The 27,876-nt window shown below is 35.2% G+C and overlaps 1 protein-coding gene across 4 annotated transcripts in view; it reads right to left on the bottom strand.

The window, feature by feature from the left end:
• DNAH5 (dynein axonemal heavy chain 5) overlaps positions 1–27,876 on the bottom strand; it is a 134,812-nt gene that overhangs the window by 30,599 nt on the left and 76,337 nt on the right. For all 4 annotated transcript variants that reach the window (XM_071454132.1, XM_071454162.1, XM_071454142.1 and 1 more), the window contains exons 42-58: positions 27,105–27,251; positions 24,514–24,755; positions 21,298–21,474; positions 20,682–20,886; positions 20,075–20,217; positions 19,229–19,363; positions 17,567–17,689; positions 16,340–16,553; positions 15,493–15,716; positions 13,316–13,511; positions 8,976–9,148; positions 6,329–6,459; positions 5,359–5,512; positions 4,439–4,706; positions 3,621–3,852; positions 2,133–2,247; positions 1,742–1,918 (exon numbers count right to left, since the gene is read on the bottom strand). In XM_071454132.1, the coding sequence (XP_071310233.1) occupies positions 1,742–1,918; positions 2,133–2,247; positions 3,621–3,852; positions 4,439–4,706; positions 5,359–5,512; positions 6,329–6,459; positions 8,976–9,148; positions 13,316–13,511; positions 15,493–15,716; positions 16,340–16,553; positions 17,567–17,689; positions 19,229–19,363; positions 20,075–20,217; positions 20,682–20,886; positions 21,298–21,474; positions 24,514–24,755; positions 27,105–27,251 (3,056 nt within the window). The remainder of the gene's footprint in view (positions 1–1,741; positions 1,919–2,132; positions 2,248–3,620; positions 3,853–4,438; positions 4,707–5,358; positions 5,513–6,328; positions 6,460–8,975; positions 9,149–13,315; positions 13,512–15,492; positions 15,717–16,339; positions 16,554–17,566; positions 17,690–19,228; positions 19,364–20,074; positions 20,218–20,681; positions 20,887–21,297; positions 21,475–24,513; positions 24,756–27,104; positions 27,252–27,876) is intronic.

The following is a 27,876-nucleotide window of genomic DNA, read 5'->3' as shown; positions in this document are numbered from 1 at the left end:
CTTAAAATATATTAAAATTTGAGTAAAATAACTAATAACTTTTTTTTTTAATCTGGTAATGACCTTTCTATTTATCAAATATTTTAATAGGCATTTATCTACTCTGCAAGCAGAATTCTACTATAGGAATCCCTAGCTAGGATTTGCAAATCTATAGTGATTATGAGATTCATTTTTTGAAAGATGCAGACCCATAGAGAGACGATTTTTCTTAAGGGAATGAATGAATGAATGAATGAATGAATGAATGAATGAATGAATGAATGAATGAATGAATGCTGAGAATACATAGGTACATTCTGCTAGGTCTCTTTTTATGATAGTTTTCCTTTCCCCTTTAGACATAGGCAAAGCAATTTATTAGAGAAAATTCAAAAAATTCAAGATTAAGCCCAAATACTTTTTCCCATTGAAAAGTTTTACAATAATGCCACTGTTGCTTTTTCTTGAAATCAGGTTTTCATTTATTAGCACCCTAAATTTCAAGAAGAGCAGTACTGTTTTGGTTCAGCCATTTCAGTCAAAAGCAGAAAGTAACATTTAATAAGATACAGATCTAGACACATGATAATGGTGCCCTCTTTATACTGCAGCTGCTGACTAATTAACATTACTTATTTTTTCACTTGTCAGAATGCTTGCCTACTACCAGGTTTGCTGTTTTGTTGTTGCTAGCTCTTTAACCTTTCTCCTGTGGCTATATATCAGGGTCCTATAATACAAACCTTCTCCCATACTTCACTCTTCCCAGCTGTCCGGTCATCAACCTTCATTTAGACTTTTGCACTCTGTCCTTTAAGCATCATGGCAGTCAGAGGCTGTTAAACATCTCTCACTCAAAGTGAAGTCTTACATTCAGAAGATCCATAAAAATTCTTCTACACTAGATTTCAAAGCTAATAATCCCATTCTTTCAAATCAGTCTTTAACCATCACAACTACTGGCAGCCTCTCAAATAGAAAGGTGCAATTTCCAGCAAATCTACATAAAACCCTTTGAGGTTTGTCTATCCTTCAGGTTTTTTTCTTCATACTTTTCTATTTCTCGAGATATGAGCTCCCTGCTAGCATCCAACAGGTATATTTCAGATTCCACTAGTACTGCACACAGCAAAATGTCATCCTCCTATAAAGTCAAGGCCCATCCTCCTATAAAGTCAGCTGAGCAGACAAAGATAAACATTATGCAAGATCAATCAATATTAATCTTTTTCATTCTTAAATGTATGGACATTCTATTAAAAAAGCTTTACAAGAAAAGTATGGTGAAGAAAATGAAGTCTTGATAATGCTACAGTTCCTAAGGATAGATTTTTTTTAAAGACGGAAAATAGTGGACCAGGAAACTTATTGAAAATGCAATTTCTTTGTAAAAACTTAAAATAGAAGGTTTGGATTTGGATGAAATTACAACTGATTTTACATGGACAGCATTTCACTCATTGCACACAAGTTGTTTAATGATAGTATCAATATTCAGTTACTAGTCTAACATTAACCTGCGGCACATGCTATATTCAATTATAGTTTCAAAGAAAGTTAGAACTTGCCCTTTTCTCAAAACTGACTACTTTGGATGGTACTCATGTGAAAAAAGAAAAACAAAATAGAACCTAAAAAGCCTCAAAACGCATATATTTTTTTCTATCAAGTGAAGAGCTATGGCAATGCACCTGCAATTTTGTGTTTCAAAGACATTCACCTTCTTAGTGGTAATGTTACACGTGCTCCAAGTACTAACCTGTAAGGCTGCCTCTGCCTCTTCCAGAGCAGGCTTGGCAGCCTCCAACTTCTCTTCAGCAATGGCTTTGTCAACTGTGATACTGTCTACAATAGCTTGGGCTTTGTCTTTCACTTTCTGAACATCACCCTTCACATTCTCAGCAGCCTGTGCTTTTACAGTAACTTCTTTCAATACCTAGAAAGTGAGAAAACCCACATGCCATAAGTTAAAAGAGGGGTTTTTTTGCAAAATCATATCTGGTAAATTCCAGAAAACTCAAATACCATAATTTTCTCCAAAATCCTTTCTTTCCGACATTTAACTTCATTTTAATTTTTTTTTTTTAAATAGAAGGAATAAAAGGAGAAAAAAAAATCAAACAGCAATACACTTTGAAGGCTATACATACCATGTCAGCTTTTTCATTGGCAATTTGCAGTTCCTTTTCTTTTACCTCCAGTTCTCTGCTTAGAGCAGCCACTGACTCAGAGGCCTCTTTCAATTTTTCCAGACCAGTATTTATTCTGAAGTTAAAAAGCAAAATAAAAAGCATCTCATTCACTATGTAATTTTCACTCTACTTTCCAGCTATAGAATGAATCACATCAATCAGAATGAACAATTGCAAAAGATGCTTTACACAAAAAAAAAAACTTGGACAAGAACTTTTACCTTTCTGATATCTTCAGAATCAATAAAGTGGACAATGAAGTACATTAATAAAGTTTTTGGCTTGAAATTTTACCCACTTCTGATCAAACAGTATGCGTTTATCATTGCATAAAATCCTACATGTTGGTTCTATAAATGTCACTGTCCCTCTTGAGCCAATAATCAAAGAACTGAGTTCTGTACAGCAGAAAGCATTTTCTGATCACCAAAATTCTGAAAATTACAACCAATCAATATTTCTTATTTGAAGTGGAAACTGAAAACAAACCAAGACCAAGCAAAAGAGAGAAAAAGAAAAATAGTATTGAGATAAGACTTCTCTGATTCAGCATTAAAATGCCCCTTCAACAGTGCTTTTTTTTTTTTTCTGTCAAAAACTCTTCACTTGGGACTTTCCAGACAAGTTTAAAAGGCCTCTACAGAGACTGCTATGGCAAAGGCTATGCAGTATTTGGACAGCTGAACAAATATAGGAGAACAGACAAAGTGTAACCCCTGACAAATTCAGACAGTGCAACTAAGTTTAAGTGGAAGAAATTGGACTAACTTCATGAAGTAACTTGGTAAATCTGAAGGTAGAAAAACAGGACAACACCCTTCTGTTTTACAAGCCTTCAACCTTAGCATAACTACAGGTTTCAAACTGAATTTGACTTTGAAGACAAAGAATGTTTCAAAGCCAAATAAACAAGTCTAAGCCTTTCTTTAAGGTTTCCAGCTCTTATTAACAATCTTTCAAAACTGAGAAGGCAGTTTTTCTTAAGGGTGATACCAACTGATACACTAATTGCTAATTTTACATTATAGTTGGGTGCTCCTGACATGAAGATATATCTGCAAATAGGTATCATAAGTTTAATAAAGCATCTGAAAATAGGAATAAGTATATCAAAACCACCTTAATAATGTACAAGTAAAAATCTCAGGAGTTTAAGTGAGTCTCTGTGTTCACAAAACCAGTTAGGATATTCCTTAGGTGCTCATAACAGGAGGTTACAAGTGTTCAGCAAGGAAATAAAAGTTGCCAACTGGCAGATTAAATGCTATTATCAATATATTATGAAATTAAATGTAGATGTCTTCTTTCAGTCTTTGAAAATACATGGGTATAATTTATATTCACCTCATATTCCCTCTACCTCTATTTTTTGAAATGAAGCATATCAGAATATACCTACCTGGGGAAGAAAACTACAGAAAAACAGAAGTAACCTTAGTAGTTTACCTGTTTGATAATATTTGCACTTCAGCATGCTTTTCTTTGTATGTGGTTTTATATCCCTGAATAAAGGTCAGGTAGGATTTGGGAGTCACATGTGTAGAACGTCTGTATCTTTGAAAGTAATCAGAACACTTTTCTGCCACTCCATCCTGGAATGAACCCATACACTGCACAATTTCCCTCTTTGTATCAGCAGTGCAGTCCATATCAAATGAGGACAGGAAGTGTTCGGACACTTAGGAAAGAAAGAAACCCCAAATGTAAGTAAATATTTATAAAAGCATCTTAGCTAATAAACAAGTCACTATAAAACAAATCACCATGTAGTATCTTGGCTTTCACCCAGCTTCTGAAAACCCATTCTGCTTAACTCTTCACCATCAGATTCTGAATATTATTCCACATGTGTCAATAAAAAGTATAGCTAAGGATCTGTCATTCTTCATCTCCAAGTGTGCAACTGCTTTTTCACTCTGAACCTAGCTTCTACCTACCAGGGACTGGGTAATCACAGCCTTCTACTGTATGCTCTATCACAGACACATTCACAAATAATCTCTTTCTTTAGCAGCATCTTTGCATTCTTTACAAATACTTTTAAGACATCTTCATGGGGAATTTTTTCTCTAAACTGTGTTCAAAACCATCGCTCTGTTAGAAATATTTTGACAGCTTAATAAGACAGGCATTAAAGAAGAAAATACCTACATCAAATTTTAGAATCAATTAAGTTTCTTCTGGTAAAATTCAACACAATTAAAACAGCTACGTGACCACTGATCAGAAAATTATGTGTCTGCAAAGATAAAACCTAGACGTACCTGCCACCAGCGCATCCTTAGGCCATCGGCTGAACCAATCTATAGTGCATCCAGAAATGAGAGCAGGGAACTTCAGGGCCCTATTTCGGAATTTTTCACCTACTGGTGAAAAGCAAAGAACTACATGAAGGTTCTGACGGACTCTGGCCATGAAATAGTCATACAGAGCTTCACTGGTTGGAGGTCTTCGTGGATGCTCCTTTTTGAAGAAGGGAATGAGGTCACTAATGATCTCATCTATCTCATCACGTGCAAATAAGTTTGACACCTTTGGGAAGAAGGAAGATTTTTCATGCTTTTTGAGATGATCCAAAATAGAGGATGTAGCAAAAGGTTCTTTTAATACACAGCATTGTAGGAAGGGACATACATCTCAGACACTAAAGTGCCCCCAACTCCTTCCTTGAAACAAGTTTTAATTAAGTGATTCCATTAAATAGACTGAAATCTAACTTGTTGCAAATTTTAAACCCCACGTTCCAATAGCTTTCATTCCTTCTCTTTATATTCTAATAACTAGTAGCAATTACTCTGAAACATAACCCTGAAATAATAAATAAGTAAATAAAATCAATAAAATTCATCCATTCTGGACATGAATTTACCATACAAAAATGAACTGTACAATAATAGTTACTTTAACAGACAATTTTTTAAAACATCAGTAATATTTCTCAAGTCTAAATTTTATTTTTTTTAAGCTGTTGTCATGTCCCTTGAGATAGCTTCGCTCAGTCTAACCTAGGATTCTGTAGATTTTGTAGACTGCATTCATTTTTAATAATACTCTAATGATAAAAAGCACTTGAGTTCTAGGTTTTGGAAGTGTATTCTCTGACTTATAACAAAATATTCAAATAAATTCTGTTATTTTACCTCAGAATTATGATTTTTGAAAAATAGAAAATTGATCATCTTACCTCGCCTGATGACAAAACATTGTTCAAGTATTCCAAGAAAGACTCATCTTTGATCTCATTGTCTGTAAAAAGAAAACAGGTGCCTTTGCCTTGCAGTCCTGCTGTTCTGTATAAGAGTTTCAGATCTTCCATCAAGTTTAAAGTGTTGTATGATCTAAAAAAAAAAAAAAAAAACAAAACAAAAAAAAAGGTAGTTGAACAAATACTCATCTCTTTTAAAAAAAGTCTTGTCTTGGAACTTAAGGCATAAAGGTGCTTATTTCAAATGCATCCTCTGATGAGACCCACACCAAGGGGCATTCCTACATGAGAAACTACAATTTCTTCTACAGCCAACGCACTTGCAAAAGATTTAAAATCATTTCACTTCACTAAAATGACATTTGAGTACCAAAATTGACCTGTCCTACAGACAGCTGGGATGGTATTCATTCTGAAGCATTCAGAGGAGGATTTATAATTTTTTTTTATCTTTATTTCAAAAGAAACCACACTGGGTTGAGCAATGTGAAATAAGGGAATAATGTACTTGGAAAAGGTTATCAAAATACTTATAGATACCTAAGATCTACCAAAGTAGAGGGCAGGGATAAAGATTCATCCTCCTCAGATGACAGTATTTCAAATATTACAAGATTAATTCATAAAGGCCTTTTGGACAGATAACCACCTAAAAATATTTTTAGTACCATTTAATGTACTGTGTAAAGACACAAAGATAACTTGATACCGCCAGTACTTTCTCTTTTTGTGAAGGAAACAAAATAATTTCCTACTCCAAAGATAGCAAAAATGCACAATTATCGTAGAAAATCAAGCAAATCAAGCAAGTTTCAAAGGATTGTCATGTCCTTCCACTCTATGTGACAGTGATCAGACTACACTAAGCAGAGCATGTGAGCCTGGGTTTTTTAATAGGAAGACTTAAAACACAAAGTATTTATTTAGTTAAATTTCAGGTAATACTCACCTTGTCAACATTATCTGGAATGTGTCATAGCCAGCTATGAAGGATGCCAGTCTTGTCAAGCTCTGCTTTCCTGAGCCACCAACTCCAACCAAGAGAGCATTTCCACGAGGAGTGCGAATCACACGGGAAATCTTTGTAATATACAAATTTTTCATTGCTACAATGTGTAAGAGTCACACATCCAAAAATTCTATGCTACTTTATTATTAAAGTTATATTAGAAATGAAGAACAAATTAAAATGTTAAGGTTTACTTAAAGGATTCTATATTACTAATAATATATTCTATGGACATTTGCACTTTGCAGTGTTTACTGTTGACCTGTCAAATAGAATAGCAACCATTTGATTCCATCACTGTGTATGTTCAGTTATCAGTAGAATTACATCTCCCACAAAGTGCAAGTAAATCTCAGCTGTGATTTCTTAGTGATGTGCTATCACAGCATGAGGGATTATCAAAATTGGGAAGGAAATCATTTCCCCAGTACCATGACCTCTGGATAACTTTGGTAAGACTCATCTCATTGTGACCTGAAGGACAGGTTGTCCCAGGCATGTTAAATTCGGGACAAAGAGTCTTCAGTATTCTCTGCAGCAGGTAATAATGTTACCTTTATAATGAAACTTGTTACAATTCTCATTTACTTGACTGTAAAAATGCACAGTATCAAGTATGAATATTTGATCACAATGAAACCTCTCCCAGTTAGATCAACATTTCTTTCCCACTTCATTATTTATATTTTAAATTAAAAGGCAGTAGCTTCCTACTGCTCTGCATTTCCCCTCAATTCAGGACTGTCCAATGTAAACAAACAAAGCCTTTAGAATTCAGAGCAAAAAAAACTTCAGTGGTAACTGTGAACTGCATACAGCACTTGTCCTACTGCCCACAGCCAAAAAACAATGCCATGAAACATGGCAGCCCATCAGTTGCAAGCTGACAGATCCTCACTGTACCCAGAAGAGCCTACATTAATATCCAGAGCAGCACAGAGCCAATTCCCTCTCAAAGACACAATAATACTATCCAGCTGGTTAGCAGCTGGTCTCCTCTGTACAAGCAATGATGCACGGGATTGGCTTCTGTTCTCTTCATTATCTTGAACAGTTCTTTGATGACTCCAGAATTCCATCATATCAGTAAACAACCTGGGACGCTTACTTGCCCTTCCTCTGAGTTACCTCTTTCTAAGCCATTAAAGATAGTCATGCCAATTTCCTCTTATTTTAAACCTATTTATTTTACATATTGAATGTAATGTATTTGTTATTTTCCATTGGTTAACGTTTCATAAGAAAGATAAAATCAAGTACAAAGGCTTACTCTAAGCTTTATTATTTAACCAGAGAAAGAAAATTTAATTTGCACAACATCCTTGCAATATCACTGATCATTTCAATAATGGCTACTACATCTGTTCCAGGCAGAGGCACACAAGCTGTTAATTGGAAACTTTGCACTCTATTTAAGATATCCCTCAGCTTTAACTCATTCAAGCCATATTATGTCAGCTCAGATTTCTCATTACCTCAACTGTGCCTATCTCACTTTCTCTTAGAAGCTGTCTCAGGTCTACACAGTTGTTCCTGTTTTCAAGAATTTAAAATCATAGAAACACTTTTTATCCAAGCAAAGCATTTTGCATAAAGCATAAAATTATCATTTTATCCAAGCAAATACTAATGAAATATTTCAGGTATTTACCATCTAACTACCCAAAGATATTTCTGATGACAGGTGGCTGTTCAGTGAAAAAAAATGTATTGCATCCTAAACTTATATAGTTTTTTTCTAGAAATAAATGAGAAACTTATTGGTAAGTATGATGATTTACAATTGTCCTAAAGAAATCCAGAGCAGAACACCATTAATTTTGCCTTAAACCTTAGAAAGAAAGAGACTAATTTTGTGAAATAACAAGTATTAACACAAAAATTTTGAAAACCACAGATGCAATGTGTTTGTCAACTATAATTAAATTTAGATTGTTTTGATATTTAATACTGTATTTGGAGGGATGATACAATTACATATACAGTTCTTAATAATTTTTAAAAATACCAAAAACCTCAGTATTCAACTTAGACAATAGGGGTTCTAGTGTTAAAAAAAAAAAAAGGCTCTCCTTTGTATGAGGCCTATTCTGTGTGAACAATCATATCAAGCTGTGCTGTGCTGAAAGTTATGGTCAGCTCCAATCCATATTCAAAAGAACTTTAAAAGTAGTGAGCATACTGTGGATCTACAAAAGAATTTTGGACTACATTAATTCCTGCTCTGCTGTGCCTACTCCTTCAGAAGCAACCAATTATGTCTTAACCTGAATTTCATTTGACTCATTCAAAAGACAGGAAGGGCTCCCAGAAGAATTAAGGAGGAAGGTTGAAATGAAATTAGAATAGCTAGCACCATGATCCCACCAAACATAAAAGATAGGTATAATAGTTCCATCTGGTGCATTTTCTAAAAAGTTTTTAATAGGTTTTAACACCTAGTCACAGTGTGACAGATCAAATATTTGATAGCAATAAATTAGCTGCTGCAGTTTCAGAAGTAATTTACCTTGCTTCATGCATACCTCTACTCAAAAGAGATGTGGGCAAGTGAACATCAACAAATGGCAATCCAACAAGACTGTACCTTGACTAAATGAACCATGGCATCCTCAAAGAAAACCATGTCCATTCCAGTACCACGAACATTCTCATTGTATGCTTGCAAAAACTTATTTAAACGATCCCGTAGCTGATGAAATGAGAAGATTGGTTCATAGATCTTGGGAATATCTAAGTTTGCTTCCTCTGGTTTCTCATCTAGAACAAAAAGCAAGTAATAAAACCTTAGCAGTTTAAATAATTGACAAAGGTTCAATGAAGGGACAAGTAAGTAAAGATAACTAGAAGTTTCACCACCCAGAAACAGGTTTATTATACATAGTATTATATATTAGATATACATACAAGAATGCCGAGTACACCCTGCCTGCAAGAAATGGTAATTTCAGCAATATAATTTTTAAAGACAAAATGAGAAAAAAACTAAATAGTCGTCTTTATCTAAAACTTGAATGATGAAAAATGGTACTTGTTTAGGGTGCTTGGAAAAAAAGTAGCACCAGAGAATGCAGTTAAAAAATGCAAATAATCTTTTCTGTAAATGAAAAACAGTCTAAATTGATTAAATAATTGCGCTAGAAAAAATGTGCTCTTGAAATTAATAACTGCCACAATAAAAAAATATATTCACTGTGATTAGCATAAATTTGTTTCCTTAGGTGATATAAAAGGCACAAGTCAACTCTCAAAGAAAGGAGGTAACAATGCTGCTGCCTCATTTTTCCATTCATAACCTTAACCATGCTGAAAGGTGACATGCTTTCATTCATAGGAATTCTTACAGCAAATAAAATTACAGAAAAGTTAAGATCATCAGGGATCTCTGAAGATCATCTGGTCCAACCCCTTGCTCAAGATGAGCCACCCAGAGCTGGTTCCCTAAGACCATGATCAGGTGGCTTGTGAATACCTCCAAAGACAGACTCCACAATATCTCTGGACAGACTGCCACAGTGAGAAAAAAAGAAAAAAAAAAGTGATAACTGATGTTCAAGTGCTTAAATATATTTTATCCAGTATATCTACGTCTTTCTGGTATTGGGGAGCCCAGACTTGGACACAGCACTCCAGGCGAGGCCTTACTAGTGCTGAAAAAGGCAAAGGACAACCTCCCTTGGCCTGCTGGCTATATTTCTTCTAATGCAGCTCAGGATGCCACTAGTTTTTTCTTCCTGCAAGGGTACACTGCTGGCTCATGTTACTGGTGTCAAGCAGCACCTGCAGGTCCATTGCTGCAAAGCTGACTTGCAGGTGGGTGACCACCAGTGTATACTGGTGCATGGGACCTTTCCTCCCCACGTTCAGGACTTGTCACTTCCCTTTGCTGAACCTTATGGAGCTCCAGTTAAGTTACCTGGGAGCCAGCACAACCTCTGGCATATCAACCACTCCTCCTAGTTTTGTGTCATCTGGGAGCTGGCTTGAGGGCGCACACTGCCCCATTACCCAGACCACTAATGACAACGTTGAGGATGACTGGACCCTCTGCTGACCCCTGGGACACATCATTAGTTACTGGTCTCCGATTAGACTTTGAGCCACCGATCACCACTGTCTGGGCTTGACCATTCAGCAATTTTCAATCCAACTCACTTCTCATCCAGACCATATTTCGTTAAAAAATACCTGGCAAATCTCATTGAAACAGTGCCAGCAGGCACACATCAGGGGGTTTTTGGTTGGTCATTTGGATTTCCTCAAAAATAATACTAGTAGAGTACATTTTGCTCTTATTTACATACATTTAGCTCAATTAGTTTCAGGATTTTGTGATCTATATATGCTACAGGATGTATTTTTCCCGTTATCCTAAATCAGTTGGTTTTGCTAAGCCTCTTCTAACTTGCTGAAGAAATATATAATTCAGAACATTATCTCTAATTGGTATAATTAAAATCAATGAAATAAATCATCCCAGTAAAATAAGTATTTCCCTAAGACTTAGTAAAGCACTGGAAGCCAGTGTGAAGGTAAGGGACAAAAAGATGGGAAAAAGAACTCCAACCTCCAAGTAAACTCAACTGTACTTAGAATACTGTCTGTAACTTTTTTCTTCTTTCAAAATTTTTCTCCATTTCCTTTCTATTGCACCTTTCTAATGCTCATGCAGTTTCAAAGGAAAAAACAACAGAAAAACAATAACAAAACAAAAACCCAAAGATACATACTTAAAAACATATTTTAAGAAAATTACATTTCACCACAGAACCTACTCTCTCAAAATACACAAATTATTAATACTCTTTCAGCTGTTCTTTATATTGCATTTTTTGTTTGCTCAAGATCACCTTAATTTCAGAATTTTTAGCTCTATATTGCTTCTGCATATGAACACTCCTCTAGATTAAATCAATTGACTTCTTATTCTAACCTGTAAAAGCACTGGTTAAACTAAAGGAGTATTCCCAGTGGAAATCGATTTCTTACAAGTTGAATAAGACATTTAAACAAATTACAGCTGATAAGAAACTAATAAGAAATACATCAAGGACTTAAACTGCAGTGATACTTTTACAGTTTTGAAAAATTTAAAATAATTACATCATCTAAATTCTGTTTCTACAGTTTTATTATTAATGTCCAAGGACATTGGATAATCAAGTACAAAACCTAAGGGCAGACTTTTCCATTATTTAGAGAGGCAGCCAGCAAAATGTATTATTTTAAAGTCTTGCTCTGTCCCAAGATTCATAATCACAAGTAGTAAATAACTATCTCAAAACCAACTGATAAAAACACCTTGGAATAGGTGGAGGGTCTTGAGATCACTAGCACCACAAACAATTCCTTTGAAGCTAAGATCTAAAAGTTGACCAAGATCTAAGTCATCATGTATTTCTCTCAGGGACAAACATATTGTGCTTTTACAACCCAGAGACAAAAAGATTATCTAGTACCAGTAAACATATTACTAATATGAGTGTAGGGCTCTTTGAAGTCAATGTCAGATACCATTCTTAATATATTTAAGAGCTTAGAAATCAAGGTCCTGCTCTTACACTTCCACCATAATGGGAAATACTAAATGCCATTATAGGGACAAATAAAACAAAATTATGCTTGTTACTCTTTTCATTTAAAGCAAAAAACAGAAAGGGGGTTCTCAAGGCTCAGGACTTAGGTTAGGTCCTGAAATCTATTGAGGGCAAAATATAGCCTTTCTATATGAGAATCTCCTGCTTTGTATTTAGATGAAGTTCCATGCTAAAAGGCACATTACAGGACAGGTGTGTTTAATCTGTCACCAAAAAGGCAAATGATTTTGAGAAATACATTTATCATTTATCAAATGTTGAGAAATACATTTATTTTTCAGTCCAATATGATGGTTTCTAGCGTGGACTTAAATTTTCGCCTTAAAGATCACTCCTCATCCTCTCAGTGCGCATTCTGACTTAAATTTCAGTCTTCTCTACACTGATGAAATTTAGCAAGCTATTTAAGGCTGTAATTATTTCCTTTCTTACACTAGTTTACTTTTACTTCTATTTTATTCCTTCCAATGAAATATGCCCTATCCTTTATTCTCCTTTTGTCACTGCCTTCTGTCTACTTCAATTGTTCAAGGAAAGGTTCAAATAGCCTTGGCCATTCATGCCAGTCTCATTGCTCCACTCTCCATCATTGCAGTGATACCAACTGAATCATCTAATGACCTTCCCTAAACCCAAACAAATGTTTTCTGTTCTTTTGGAACAATTCCATGATAATGGAATGATAAATATGATCATGATCATATATATGATAAATATATAAATGATAAATGATAAATATTCCCAGGTCATTTAGTGAGGTCAGTGACACCATGTTTTTGTTTGAAAGACATAAAGGTATTGCTATAAGTCACATGGGTTTTTAAAGAGGTTTAACTAGCATTCAGGAAAATTTGAATTAATAGTCATTTGTTACATTTAATAGCTACTTCCTAAAGAGTATTGGATTAACTGAGAGACAGTATTTTTTTAATCAGATTTCTAGGGCATGTTTCCTACATTGCAATCTTTTATCTACTACTGCAACCCCACCATTTCAGGTCATTCATAACAAATTTCCTTGATCCTTTTGGAATAAAAAAGACTCATGCTCACTATTTGGCAGTTCTGTCTTTCTGCCACACCAATTTAAATGAAAGGAAGGCTCTCCTATACAGACACTGGATATCAATACAGACTTAGAAATCCCATTAAGATAAAAATTTGCCACAGCTGGTAACACAGACTGCCTTCAAAGCCACTGGACGAAACAGACACTTTTGATGCATAAATTTAGTATGAATTTTTACAACATATTTTTCATAGTATCTAAGATTATCATATCCCCTTGCCTAATTTTATAATTTCCATGATTATTAAAGTAAATCTTTACCAGTTCTTGCAGGTGCATCCCTTAAGAAGTCAACAAAGAATGCATCTGTTTCACGATTCAGCAAAGCTTTCAGATCTTCAAATTCCTCCTCAACGAGTTTTGCTACAGCTGTGTGAAACCAATCAACATCTTCTGAGGTTGTGAAACGATCAGCAATAACACACTTGCATTCATGCTTCCACAGTTTTATCAGCACCTACATACAAAAAGGAAGAAAAAATAAAAAAAAAAGGGAGCATTTTACAGAATCACAGAAGGAGAGCGGGCCAGGTTGGAAGGGACCACAGTGGGTCATCCTCCCTGCTGAAGCAGGATCATCCCAGAGCACATGGCACAGAATTGTATCCAGATGGTTCTTGAAAATCTCCAGTGAAAGAGACTCCACAACCTCTCTGGGCAGCCTGTTCCAGGGCTCCATCACCCTCCCATTAAAGAAGCTCTTCCTCATGTTCAGGAGGAATTTCCTGTGAATCAGTTTCTGCCTGTTGCCCCATTCCTTGGCACCACTGAGCAGAGCCTGGCTCTGTCCTCCTGACGCTCTCCCTTCAGATACTGACAGACATTGATGAGGTCTCCCCTCAGTCTTCTCATTTTGAGTCTGAATAGGCCCAGGTCCCTCAGTCTCTCCTCTTAAAAGAGGTGCTCAAGTCCCTTAACTGTCTTTGTAGTTCTCTGCCAGGAGACATGCTCCAGGAGCTCTATGTCTCTCTTGTACTGAGGAACTCATTTGGCTTCCGAAAGAACTATAGCAAGTTTAAAGCTTTGCCTTCATTTCTTAATTTTAAAATAACATTAACATTTAGAAGATAAATAGTACTGGGGAGTTCTTCAGAAGAGATACCTTGAGCTTCTTATTCTGCCCAATAGCAATTTAAGGTTATTTTCAGTTAACTATGGAAGAAGCTTTAATCTAGTGTTCCAAAGTAAAGTGTACGAAGATTTTATTTCCTCAGCCCTAAAACCATATCCATACCAGTTAACTTGTTTATGTATTGATAAACCACTTTTCTAACTGGTCATTAAGTAGCAGATGGGTGAAAAAATAAGCATCATGGCACGAATACTTTCATGGCAAACACAAATAGCAGTCCCAATGCTACAGCCAAAGTAGTTAAGAGAATTACAAAGAAGAATGTTTAAGTGTTTATATTATCCCTTCTCCAAATTCAATATACCTTTAAAGTCCCTCCATTTGATCACAGGATGAAGAAGGAGAACCTGTCAGGTTGTTAATACCAGCAGCACTCATTTTAATCCTATGCTATTACCATACAGTAGTAGAAAAAATTCCAGGTACTCCCTGAAGACCTTTGGTTCAGCCTACAGAACTTTGTACAATTGACGCATCAAGTCTCAGAATTAATATGTAAATTTATATAATAGTATTTTGACCAATTGGTTTTTACACTTCAAAAGACATTAATTGTGTATATACAAATATATATAATCTAAGTGCTCCGTGTTATTTGCCGCAGAGACTAAAATCCATTCTGAAGTTTAAATTTTAGATGCAGTAGAATTCAGGAGCTTATTCAACAGAGATGCACATTGTACGTGAAGCAATTATATAACCCAAATATTTAACAAATTTTCCATGTTCACCATAAGCATTGCTTTTCCAGCACTATACATATTTCACAGCTTAAAATTCTAAATGACTTTTCCTTAAAATAATTAGAAAAGGAATTATATTTTACTGGAAGAAAGATGGATTATGGAAAAAAAATATTACTAATGCTTGTTCCTACTTCTTCCTTTTAAACCATAAGCCAAGAACTAATTGTTAGACAGAAATTAGGCAGTGACTGAAAGTCTAAAGACAGTTCTGGAGAGGAGGAACTATTCAATTTTTTTAATCAATAGTTGAGCATTTTCACTGGGTTAAAGTAAGTTCATTGCCTCTCACTTATTTTCTTACTTCTTTTAAATGAACTAGCATTTGTCAGTAATAAGAAAAGCAGATAGAAGCAAATTGTTGTGACAAAAAAGGGGGTTTTGTCATCATTTAGAAACAAAGTTGACATATCAGTTGGTACTATAAAACCCAGACTAAAACACATTTGCCTCAAAAAACCCACTAAGGTTGCATTTTTTTTAAGCAAATTCAAATGCCAGAATAGTCTCTCATCCCCTTTCCTACACTAATTATAAGCAGGTCACTGATGTGCTGCACTTACCAGTGGTTCACTGATCACTTCCGATGTAGTGTTCAGCATTCCTTGCCAAATCCTGGAGAGGTCTCGAAGGTTGAAGACATAATGAAACTTGGCTGGTGTGGGCAACATCTTTAGCTTGGTAATCTGCCACAGTCTGCGTGTCAATGGAACCAATTTGGCTACTGTTTTCTTCACATCATCTGAAAATCCCCGCTCACTACAGTAGTGTCCTGATCCAATTACACCTGTGGAAAGAAAAATTGCCAAATCAAAGACATGTTGGCACAACACCAGGAGCAATGATTGTCTGAATCCTCTGTTTCTTTTCTTTTTCCAATCCCAAAAAACTTTTCAAATTTGTTAAAATGGCTTTCCAGTGTATATTCAAATTTTTATTCAGCCATTCTTAGCACCATTCTGCCACCCACTCAACGGTTATTTAGCTTGTAATTAACGGCACATTAAAGTGTTCTTTTTCTCATAAAATAGATTCCACTGGCCTTGAATAACTGATCTCCTGCTGAAATCAGTATGGTCCCATTCTTTGTGAAAGTCTAGTCTTTAGTCCCTTATTCTTAGCAGCAGTGGCAACTGAGCAACTGCCCAGCATTGTCTCTAAAACAATAGCTTCATGTCATTCTTATTAAATCTGAGCATACCAAGAGCTTCAGAGATGTGACTGGACATGAAAAATTTACAGATTGATGACGTTGCAGGTGGGGAGTGATTACTGAAGGAAAATGTGCTGGTAAACAAAACAGGGAAATTAGGCCTCAATTTTAACAATAATGTGTACAAATAGAATGATAAGGGAAAATCAACTACTATTTTAAAAAATGAGATGAATACAAAGCTAATTTCCCCTTACCAAAAATTTTGTCAATGGAAGAATTGGAAGGCAGAGTACAGTTAAACACTGAAAATTGTCTCTTCAACCTCTGTGGAATGTCATTGCGACCTCCCCCAGGGTGGATCATGGCAGCCAAAAACTTAATGTCCACAATGTTGGTAAATTCACCAGGTTTTTCCAGGTTATACAGTCCTTTCTGTTCCATCAGTTGCCTAACTATCTCATTAGTGACCTGTAAAACAACCAGGTTTTATATAAGACAATATTATACATACAACTGAATGAAATACAGAAAATACTTAAATGTTTGAAATACCTAACAAAGAGTATAATACTATCTTGCCCCCTATCCCTCTGTTTATTTCCTTCAGGATAAAAATGCACAGCAGGGAATAAGAACATTTGGTAAAATCTAAGGATAAAAATCATGGGAGTACAGGGGTACCCTCATTTAGAACTAACCATTCACATGACAATTTACTATCACTTGAATGATGCATGATTCCTATTGCTGTTGGAAACACTTCTGCCTTTTAAAACAAAATTTCCAGTTTTCTAATTAAGCCCAAACTAATGTATCTTTGCATCTTTTTTCAATCAAGCCCAAACTAATGCATCATGTTGCAAATGATACAAATATTTGTATTGTTTCATATGTAACAACCACAACCATGCTTTTCAAGCTGAAATAAAAGAACTACTGCCATAGAAAAACATGCAAGACCTTTTTCTTTAGCCATAAAGGGATACCCTACATTTCTGTTTGACAAGCTGAAAAAACTCCACAGAGAGTACATCCTATAGCTATACTCCTATAGAAATTCTAACATTAATTTCCAAAGCAATGTACTTCAGAACAACTTTGTCAATATAAATAAAGATTACTTCAATTTTGTCTGAAGCAGAGAAGACACTTCTTACCTCTCAGGTTTCACAGTATTTTAATTATTGCCCACAATGTCAGTTTGCTATCACAATTTGTGTACCAAAGACTTCTTATTTTCAATTATAAAATGAGTGTTGTTAAAAAACATTATTAAAATTATACAGGCATGTTCTAAGGAGCACTCAAACTGCTTCTTGCCGTCAGCATATTATGTAGTACTTTAATTTTAAACAGTCTTTTAAAATTAAAGTACTACATACCAATTTTACCCTATTCTGAATGACTGAGAAGCCAATTTTATAGTGTAGCATAAAAACAAAAAACTTTTTGTCTTTTTTTTTCTTCTTTCACAAACTGACCTGATCTCCCCATTCATTGATTATGGGCATGTTCACATCATCAATGAAGACTGTCATCTTTTTGCCTGCAGGTGGACCATAAGTTGGGCCCATGCGCTTATCCACATAGCTTTCTATTGTACGCTGTTAAAAAGCAATTAGCAGCACAGTCACAAACAGCACTTCATTTCATACATGATTCAATCACTTAAACATGTTGATGTTCCTGTTACATAGAATTTTACTAAGTGAGGTTCAGACAAGGCATTTGCTGGAGGTAATTGCACTAGTTCAACTAGACTGTCTGAAATCTCAAGGTATAGAGCACCAGGCTGGTGTCTACGGTAGAAAACCATGCCTAACACTTTCATAAATCTGAATAAGTTTCAAACTTTTCTTTCATTTTATTAATTTATCAGCAAAATTGATGATTGTTAGCAATAAAGATTAAATTGAAGATGTAATTTGGAAGCTGTAATTTACTTTTCCAGCAGGTATCAAAATATTTCATAGAAGCATACATCAATAATTAAATTCACATATATAAATACACTTGATGAGATAATTTTGCCTAATGGTAGACTTGGCTCTACTGTTCTTCTCATCATCTTTCCATTTCTCTGCTCTTCTTAAGTTCTAGTTTTTATTTACTCTATCCTAAGTGAAAGTTTGCTTAAGCACACATAATTATTCTTCAGTATAAACCTAAATATCTGCATTCTTACACTATGCCTAGGCTCCAATCTTGCACAAGTGGCATCGGGTAGACCAAGATTAAAAGAAGCTAGAGTAATTTTAAAGCACATGTCATAACAGAATGTTTTGATCTAGGTTGTTAACAGGGAATTGACTTAGTCTTGCACATCTATTTCAGATGTCCTGATGATCAGAATCTCACATATCACCAATTAAATCTACATTTACTTTTTAAAAATATGTTACTTTTTGTTTATAGCCCAATAAATAGAAGAAAAAAATCCTAAGGAAATTAAGACCAAAATTACATGTTTGTATATTATATAAAATGTTAGCAGTTTCTACTATACTGTACAGGCAGATGATAAGTGATTCATCAAGCTTCTAGACAGCACTTACAGTCCAGACAGTGCTTTGGCCTGGCATACCAAACTGAATTAAAAATATTCCCCAAATACATTGCCAGGAGATTAAAGACCCTTGAAATAATTCACATTAGATTGGTAGAAACTTGGACAGGCAGTACAGTTCAGGATTTAAGCATTCATAATTGTATGTAGAGCAGCTGCACTGCATGTGTTACTTTTTTAATGAGTAACTGTAATGACTGAAACTTAAATTGCAGACAGCACATTTTTAATGACAGATTGTTGTGGGTAGCACTTATTTTACCCATGGTGTTTAGTGAAATCTAACAGCTCTTCCCAGTTAGTGAGAACAGATATATTTGACACAAAAACATAATAAGATGAAGACAATAATAGGCATGTTATTGTAGAAGTCCAAGAACAGCTCAATAGCTACTGAAAAAGTTGAAAGGAACGATTTTTTTAAAGAAATCTTAAAACATGCATTAGAACACTTGGACTATTTGAACAGGTGCTTTTTTATTGTTCAGAATCACTTCCAGAAGCATCCTCCTGGCAAATTATCAGAATATTCTCTGAATCCAACTATCTTGTATGAGAAGATTAATCACTACTATACCTGAAAAATTAATGGGGTTGTTGCAGATGAAAAATTCAAGCTCTTAGTTACGTGCCTTTCAGGGTTATATTTTGACATAAAACCTTTGATTATAACAGTCTTTGCAGTTCCTTGCTCACCAATTAGTAGGACAGCCTAGACAAAGACAATATCGAAATAAGATGAAACACAAGAGCTGGGAGTCTTGGCAAAGGCTCAACAGTCCCATTTAGCTTTTAAACAGAAAAGAAACTAGCAAAGTTATGTAAAGTGAACTTTTCACAGGAGACATGTAGAAGTAAAATAGTTAATGTCTCATAGATTTTTGCAGGCCTGACTAGTTAAAAATATTTGCAGTTAATGGTCATGTCATCCAGCACGATCACACTAACAAGGAAAGGAGTTAATTATTTGAAAAAGGGTTTAATCATCTAGAGACTCAGTATCTGTAAAATTTCAATTGCTTATGTGACACAGTTTTGGGGAAGAATAGCCTATAGCTACATAAATTCTGTAACTGCCCCATGCTGGCAGAGTTCAATTAGCAGAGTCAGATATGAGCCTCCTGACCTATGTGCTTCTCCCTCTCCCATCAGTACATGAAAATATTGGTTCCATTCTGACTGATCTTGGCTGTAATTACAGTTATTTCCACTACAGAACAAAGGGGTGAGGGGAAGACAAAGTCTGGAAACAGTGACTATTCAAGAGTTCAAGCATATTTGCATGAAAGTATTTTCTGGAAACACCATCTTATATCTAAAAACAAAAAATTCCTTTTCACTAACATAATATTTCACTGCTAATCCAAAACTTTTGTCATGTGTTCTGTTGGCAGTGCTTTGATATGAACTATAGAAAAAGTACCTTGCCCTGTTTTGCTATGGTTTCAATCAGGAAATCCACTCTCACATTGTCAACATTAGGCACAAGAATTGAGTCATACTCTGGGGTGCCACTACTGGGATATACATACTCTTCAACACGTGTATTCCAGTGCATCCATGTACCTAATAAGAAAGAAATTAAGTTAATGTTTTAGAAATACTAGGCATCATCACTTCCTTTATTTTCCATTCAGTTCACTGATCTGTCTATGCTTCTGTCTCATGTATAGCAATCCCTCTCTGTGTATTCAGACTAAAATTTATAGAATCATATAATCATAGAATCTCTCAAGTTGTATCTAAGAGGCTTACTCCTCTTTCCTACATAAATCTTGACAACAAGGATTATATGTTCACTTGACAATTCATCATCACAAAGTCCACTCAGCTTTTGTACCAATATATCCATATTCTGACTTTTCACTGGTAACCACAATACCACCAATAAAGTAGAGCCATAAAACAAAACTTTAAGGGACACAAAAGAAGACAAGCTATAAAATACTTCTGAATTAATTCTCTGAAAAAAGCACAATTATAAAATAACTTTTAAATTTTACCCCATATCACCCTGCTGAGTTACTAACCATCGGATGCCACATAATAATCAAACATTGTGTCTTCACTGCCTTCTGGGATACAGGGAAGATCAAGCTTTACTGTTGCATGTTTTCGAAGCCAGTATTCCATTTTGCATCTGTCCTCCAGCTCTAGCAATGCTCCTACACTCCACATGAGAGAGAAGATGTACAGCCTTTCCAAGTATTTTGGAGTCAGTTCCCCACCTTGCTCCTGAAGGATTGAGTTAGGTCTTAATTTTCAACAGCCTGAAAACTCTACTTGATAATCATTAGTAACATAAGGTTAGAAGTCTTCGGTCATATATAAATTTAGAGACGCCTTTAATGATCAGAAGAATCAATATAAAATAATAACAAATTACCCAAAAATAAAAAAAGGAAAACTGACAATGCATGCTCCATGTGCTTAACATAAACCAGTGCTTAACATCAAATCCAAATGTGAGATTGTGAAAGAGGTCACATCCCAACTATTACTTTCTAAATAAATATAAAGAATTCCTTGCTAATCTGCATCTCTTTTGACATTCCAAGTCATCAAAGAATCCCTCTCTACAAAACTTTGTTACTTGAAATTATCTACAATATGTTAAGTATACATAAAAACATTCACACTACCTACCTTAGGTGGGATAAGGCCCTGCAGCATATTAATGCTCTGCATAATGACAAAGGCTTCCAACATCTCAGTCTTGCAATGCAGAGACTGAATGCTGAAACGGTACAAGTCTGGGAACGATGAAGAATACAGCTGACGTAGAATTTCTGCCTCTTGGAAGGCACATTTTTTCAAAAATCCCTGTTAAAAAGCATAAATTTAGTTTCCAATACAAGTCTCAGTGAATTCAAGTACAGTAATTCAAGATATTTTATTTATGATGCAAAACCAAAACAAGAAGAAACCAAAGAAATGCTATTGGATAAAATTATAACTAACAATAGGCTGCAATTTTATAGCCAATTTTATAATGGGGAAAGAAAAGGAAGTTGGAAAGGTTACTTTACAGTGAAATGAAAATAATTTTGTTTATGTAATCCAAATTATTTTTTTAAAGTTTATTTTCTTTAGTCTGTTTCTATCAATAAAATATACTAAAACTATAAGGTTATGGATTAAGGAAAACTAGTTTCACAGAACTCTTCAACACAGCTAAATTTAGCCTGCATCTCACTTTAAAATGAGGAAGTAAATCATGAGTGACAATGCAAAATAAAATTCTTGTCTCTGCAGCTGAATCTTTAGCACAATTTTAACATCCAAGAAATGGTTGTCTGCAAACTAGGCAACACAAGGAGGCAGAGCTGTGAGAACCTAACACCAGCAGGCCCTATACAGTGTTGTAAGCACAGAAAGGAACAACACAAGTGGAATCTCAGGGGAGCCACTGTCCTGGATGCATAATTTACACTTACACTTTCCTGGGTATCCATATTAGTTTTAAAAAAATCTGAAAAGTAAAACTTGGCAGTAACATACATAAGGCACTTGAGTTGGCTGCATGTATTTGCACTGGTAAAACTGAAGTTTTACCAGCCAATGTTTTAGGAATCTTGTTAAACACTTTTTTCATAATAAGACTACAAATATTTTGGACTTGGCAAAGGAACTCATCAAACGAATTAGTGACGATTCTCAAGTGTTGCAGAGATCTGTGACTGAACAGAAAATTCCATATGATTTAATATCATTGTAAATGGAAAAAGCTTCAGGCACTACTAGAAAAATACAGTATCAGCCCTCTGCAGCAACTCTTAGTTCTTCACAATCAGCAAACCTCCAGGTTTGCAACAAGTCAACAGGACACGAGTGTTTCCAAGACAGGAAGGAATATCTGACGACAATCCCGTGGCTTCACTTTTCCTAGAGGAGCTCCACTGCCTCCAGTCCCAAAGGGAGGCACCAGGCACTTCCTGGCACTCAGGGCTTGGACTACAGCATACTGTCTCTTTTGAGTTATGTCTGGGCTGAAACCTATAATTTGCTAAGGACATTGGTTCTAGGCAGTGCCACAAGCCAATTTTCCTCTGTTGCCAGACAATTCAGGGATTTAGGGTCAAGGAATCTGGTTACAAACAGCAAGCTATATAAAACTTACAAGCATGAGAACCTTTACGGGTTTAAAAAATAAGAAATCTGAGAATAAGATAGAGTAATCACTACAAAAGGCTGATATCTGAAAGTTAATGTGAGGCCAGCTGTATTTTCATAGGATTAAGCTGAATTTTCATAGGACTAGTTAGGCAACACTAACTAGGTGAGGATTAGTTGTATTTTCCGCTGGTATCCTATTTGATTTAGAAAATGAAATGACTGAATGAGACTGTGAGACATTAATCTTAAGAAATATTTACAAAAACTTGTTCATGTGATACATACTAGAATGGAGGGCAGTAAAATTTAGTCCATTAGCTCATAGTAACTTATAAATTTTTGTCTTTTTAAGTCTGAAAAATGGGGAAACAAATACACTACAAACTCCTGGATGGTGTTCCAATTTCATAAACAGAAAATAATTCCTATCTTAAAATTAAAGTCCATATAAAAATGAATTTTAAAGCCCATGTAAAGAAATTTAATTTGGGATTATAGTGAAATATACCAGACATTACTTGGGCTTCAGGGGAAAGTAATTATCTGTGTGCTCACAGCAATCAGTATCTTTGCCATGCAGGAGAAAGTTTTCATTTTTCATATTCAGGAGACAACCATGTTTATCAAAGCAAAATAATGCTAACCAAGAATTCTCAACAAGATGGCCTAGACAAGAAAAAATGCAGAGAAAAAAATAATATTTATTTTAATTTCTTTTTTAAAGTTCTAATCCTGAGTAGTTTACTTCACTGAATTTTTTTAAGGTAATATAGGTCTTAAGGGAAGAAAATGAGAAACCAACTTTTTTTTAACTGCTATTGTCTCTATTGTTTTCTCCACAGAAAAGAAAACTGGAATTAAACACTGAAAGCTTTATTTAAGTATATTACTGTGGAACATTTGGTAGATTCTTGGGAACTCCCATGTTTCATCTTTACCAAGATTTTGCTACATGAAAAAAAAACTTGTCTGCTCAAGTCTCAGAATTTGTCATCCAATATATTGTCACAAGCATTCTGTCAAGATGAGGATTTATTTTTACTGGGTTTTGGAAGATAAAAGATGACATATAAAAGAAAAAAAAAGACATTATAAATCACTTTGATATATTTTAATATGTTATATGCTGGATTTTGACTCTAAAACACACCTGAAACATGTTCTGTTTTTCTGAATTATTCATTCCATGCCAGAGAGAGAGAAACTACTGCATAGTTCTTCAAATACTTTGCTTCTAGGAATGTTAACAGACAACCAAGTAACAATAACGATTTAAAAATTACATGTTTTGATACTGCATTGACTTTTTTTCTGGTTCTAAATCCCAACTGCAATAAATTTTAAGAAATATCAAGAGAATTCCTATTTTCTTGAGGATTTCAAGTTCCCTGAATCAACTTCACTCTTTTCTCCTCCTTGGTCTGTACTAAGGGCTACCAGGTAGTTTTAAAAACCGAGTTGTCCTTCAATTGTATAAAATAATTCTAATTACAAATTTGTCCCAAAGTAAAATTACCATGATCTTAAAAGTGTAATATGTTAACTATGTTCCTTAAAAAAAAATATTCACTCTTGCATAAATGACCAGAAACATTGCTATTTTACATACTGACCTAGAAGTTTATACAGAGGAAAAGGGATTTCATAGCAAAAGGCACAAAAAAAGGTTCTACAATAATAAGAGTGAAGTGTTGAAGAAGTAGCCAGTAAAACTTCAATGCATATACAGACACTTAGCTGTTCTACCTCAAGGATAGGACTCCAGGTGAGAACTGATGAGCTCATGAACACCATGCCATTTCTTGAAACTGTTGCTGGAGAAGCATTATCAATATTATGAGGCTCAAAGACTATTTTGCAATTTGGCGCCATAGGTATCCGATCACCGTTTGCTAGCGTTAGAGTTCTGTTGTCATCCAGGACAGAATTAAGGTTCTCAATCCAAATAGCATCTACTGGACCATCAAGAACTATCCAAATGTGGTCACCTACAATGCAACATAACAGACAAAAGCAGCTATGGATGAACAGCTAGTTTCTTTCAAGGACCAGTTTCTTATTTCTGCAAACAAATTTTTAACTAATTCTGAATTCATGCACACAGCTACAATCTCAGCTTTTAATACAATTACCATTTCCATCACTCAATTTCATCTGGGTACTTCATTTTGTCACCTATTCTTAATAACTATCCATTCTTCAGTATATAAAGGGCCATCAGCATAAGTCACAAGTTTTAATACTCCGAAAGAGTTTTATGGATCCAGTCTTCAAGACAGTAATAAATTAGGTTTATTTCAACTTACATGAAATGACATAAAGATAACAACTACAGATATATTTAAACACCATTCATTTGTTTTCAATGAGTTTTATAAATTTAGAGAAAATATATGAAAGGAACACTTGAAAAATCACTCTTTCAAATAGCATGCACACTATCATAAGTAAAAGAGGTCCATTAGGGGAAGATTCTTGTCATTTGTTCTGTTCCTAAACTTGATCCAGCTTCCTTTGAAGTTTTTTCATTGCTTTCCATTTACTAATAGAAAGGTATTTTAAAGCCTGATTCTGTGTCCTAGGAGAGTCTGGGTCTGTTTTGCTCGCCTCACTTGGGTACAGAGCAACAGATCCTGGCTGGAAAGAGATCCTACCTTGGCTCCTGGCTGCCCACCCCTTAGGGAGCAGGCAGCCCCACCATGCATTTCTAGACAGCTCCTTAGCCAGCGATGCTCCTTCTGCCATCAGCGTTTATTTTGAAGGCCTAGGTGGCTTGGAGCTTTGCTAGCATTGAACCAAGGAGTTATGAAACAGATGATAAACTTTTTATATGAGGGATTTTATAGCTACAGTTCAGGCATCTCAAGCATGAGATGGTCAGGAGTCTGACTCATAAAGAGATATTACAGAACTCTTACAGAGTAAATCTGAGGAAGTCATATGGGTGTGCTAATATATATTTCATCTTGAAGGAAAAGATAAAAAAATCAGTAGTTAATGCCATGTTACATTCTCAAGGGTGCTCCATTTCTAGATTTGAAACAAGCCTACCAAAATTAAATTGAAAAGTATTTTCTATTTTAAAAGTATCTGTATTTCTCAAGACTAAGAATTTTTATATTAAATAGTGCAACAAGTGTTAGGATTTTTTTTACTTTTTCTTCTAAGGCGTAATGAAAAGATCACATACTAATTTTCAGACAAAAAGGAAGCAATAATCAAGCAAGAATCTAGTAGCATCAAACCCTCAAGGACACTCATTTAGTTAAAATAACAGCCTAAGAATATATGTCAGCATAATTTTAGGCAGAAATTAGCTGCCTAAATAGAATTATCTAGTGCCATTTGAGATGGACTAGGATATTGTGAAGGGCTAGCTGTTATGACATAACTGGTTCCTTTTAAAATGGCAGCTAGAGAACAGGTAGAAATCCTGACAGCATCAAAATTTTTATAGGATACCACTAATGGGGCAACTGACTTGTACCTTCCATTTTCCTTCCATCTGAGGGCCTAATATACAAAAGAAAGAATTCAGTAAGTGCAGTGAAGTGTTACACTACACTGTTTGAACACAAAGCATTTAGAATAGAGACTATAAAGGGGACAGAAGTTCTTCCAGCAATTTTCTAATGCTTCCATGTAAGTAAAAAAGCCCTGTTACTGTGTGTTATAAAGTTTTCCTGAGGCTTTTGCTTTTCTGAGGATTTTTCTGATTTTATTTTGAATGGAAGCCTTTTTCAGTATACCTGTATTAGGTCTGGCTGAGCTGGATTTCCTTTCCCCATAGCAGCCCTAAACAGTGCTGTGCTCTGCATTGGTGGCTGGAAAGGTGTTGATAACACACCAGTGTTTTGGATACTGCTGAGCAGCACTGGCACAGCATCAGTTCTGTTTCTCAATATTCCCCACATCGAGGGGCTGGGCTTGAGTAAGATCCTGGGAAGGGACAAAACCAGGTCAGCTGACCCAAAATATCCAAAGAGATATTCCATGCCATATGACATCTGCTCAGATATAAAAGCTAAGGAAAGGGGCTAAGGTGGGGCATCTGTTGTTTACAGTGTTTGCTTTCTGGAGCAACCTCTCTGTGTGCTGAAGCCCTGCTTCCTGGCAAGTGGCTGAACATCGCTTGCTGATGGGAAGTTGAGAATAATCCTTTTTTTCCTCTTTCCTTGTGCTTATGCAAATTTTTGCTTTTACTTTAGTAAACTGCCTTATCTCAATCTGTGAGTTGTTTTCTGTTTATTTTCTCTCCCCTGCCCAGCTGGGCAAAGGAGTTGTAGTGCAACTTAATGGACACCTGGAGTCCAGACAAGGTCAACCCACCACAATACCTTTCTTTGCTTTTAAAGTTTTTCTCCAGAGCGCTGAAAATATTCCATCTGTCCAATCATTTGTTGCCACATCAAGGCGTCCAAACATTTGTGGAGCAGTTATAGCTTTAGGATTCATCCTCATTTCACGATGTGGCTGTCCACAATCTATGAAGCCAGACCACCAGTTAGTTTTTACATTTCTTTTCAGAGGTAAGAGAACTTTGACAAACTCAAACTCATTACACCCAAGTATATGCTTTAATATGCATTCATAATTATAAGAACATGTGTATTTATTTGAAAAACTTCTCTTGCTATACAAAATTCATTATTGGAGACATCAGAAAAAGTAAAATGAAGTTCTGAAACTTTTGAATATTTAATTCACATTTCATAGCTTCATTGGGAAGAGAAGAGCAGCAAGATGAAATTTATTTAAGGTTTAGTTTAATATTTTGAAGGCTTATCAAACAATAGTGCTTTAAAACATTTGGCTTGGATACACATTTTTAAAACCCATTGAATAAATACCAGATAGATGATTGATTATTCTGCCCTTCTGTGCACTTGCCTACATCTTAGAACAGATAAAACATACAATATTGGCATATTCTTGTGAATTCTCTTGCACAGACAAATTCTAACTAGCCATACCATGACCACATAACCTTCATTTTTTATCTCGTCAGCAACAGCTTAAAAACTACAATGCTGGACATCTTTAAAAAACCCCAATATTAAAGCATAACCAGGAGCCAGTAGTAAGATGTTGAAAGAAAGAGCTGAAAAA

Source organism: Agelaius tricolor, unplaced genomic scaffold (assembly GCF_023055355.1).
Source record: "Agelaius tricolor isolate 1412-34295 unplaced genomic scaffold, bAgeTri1.0.p SCAF_2, whole genome shotgun sequence".
Taxonomy (NCBI): Eukaryota; Metazoa; Chordata; class Aves; order Passeriformes; family Icteridae; genus Agelaius; species Agelaius tricolor.
The sequence above is the reverse complement of the archived record's forward strand: the minus strand, read 5'-3'. Positions and strand labels throughout refer to the sequence as shown.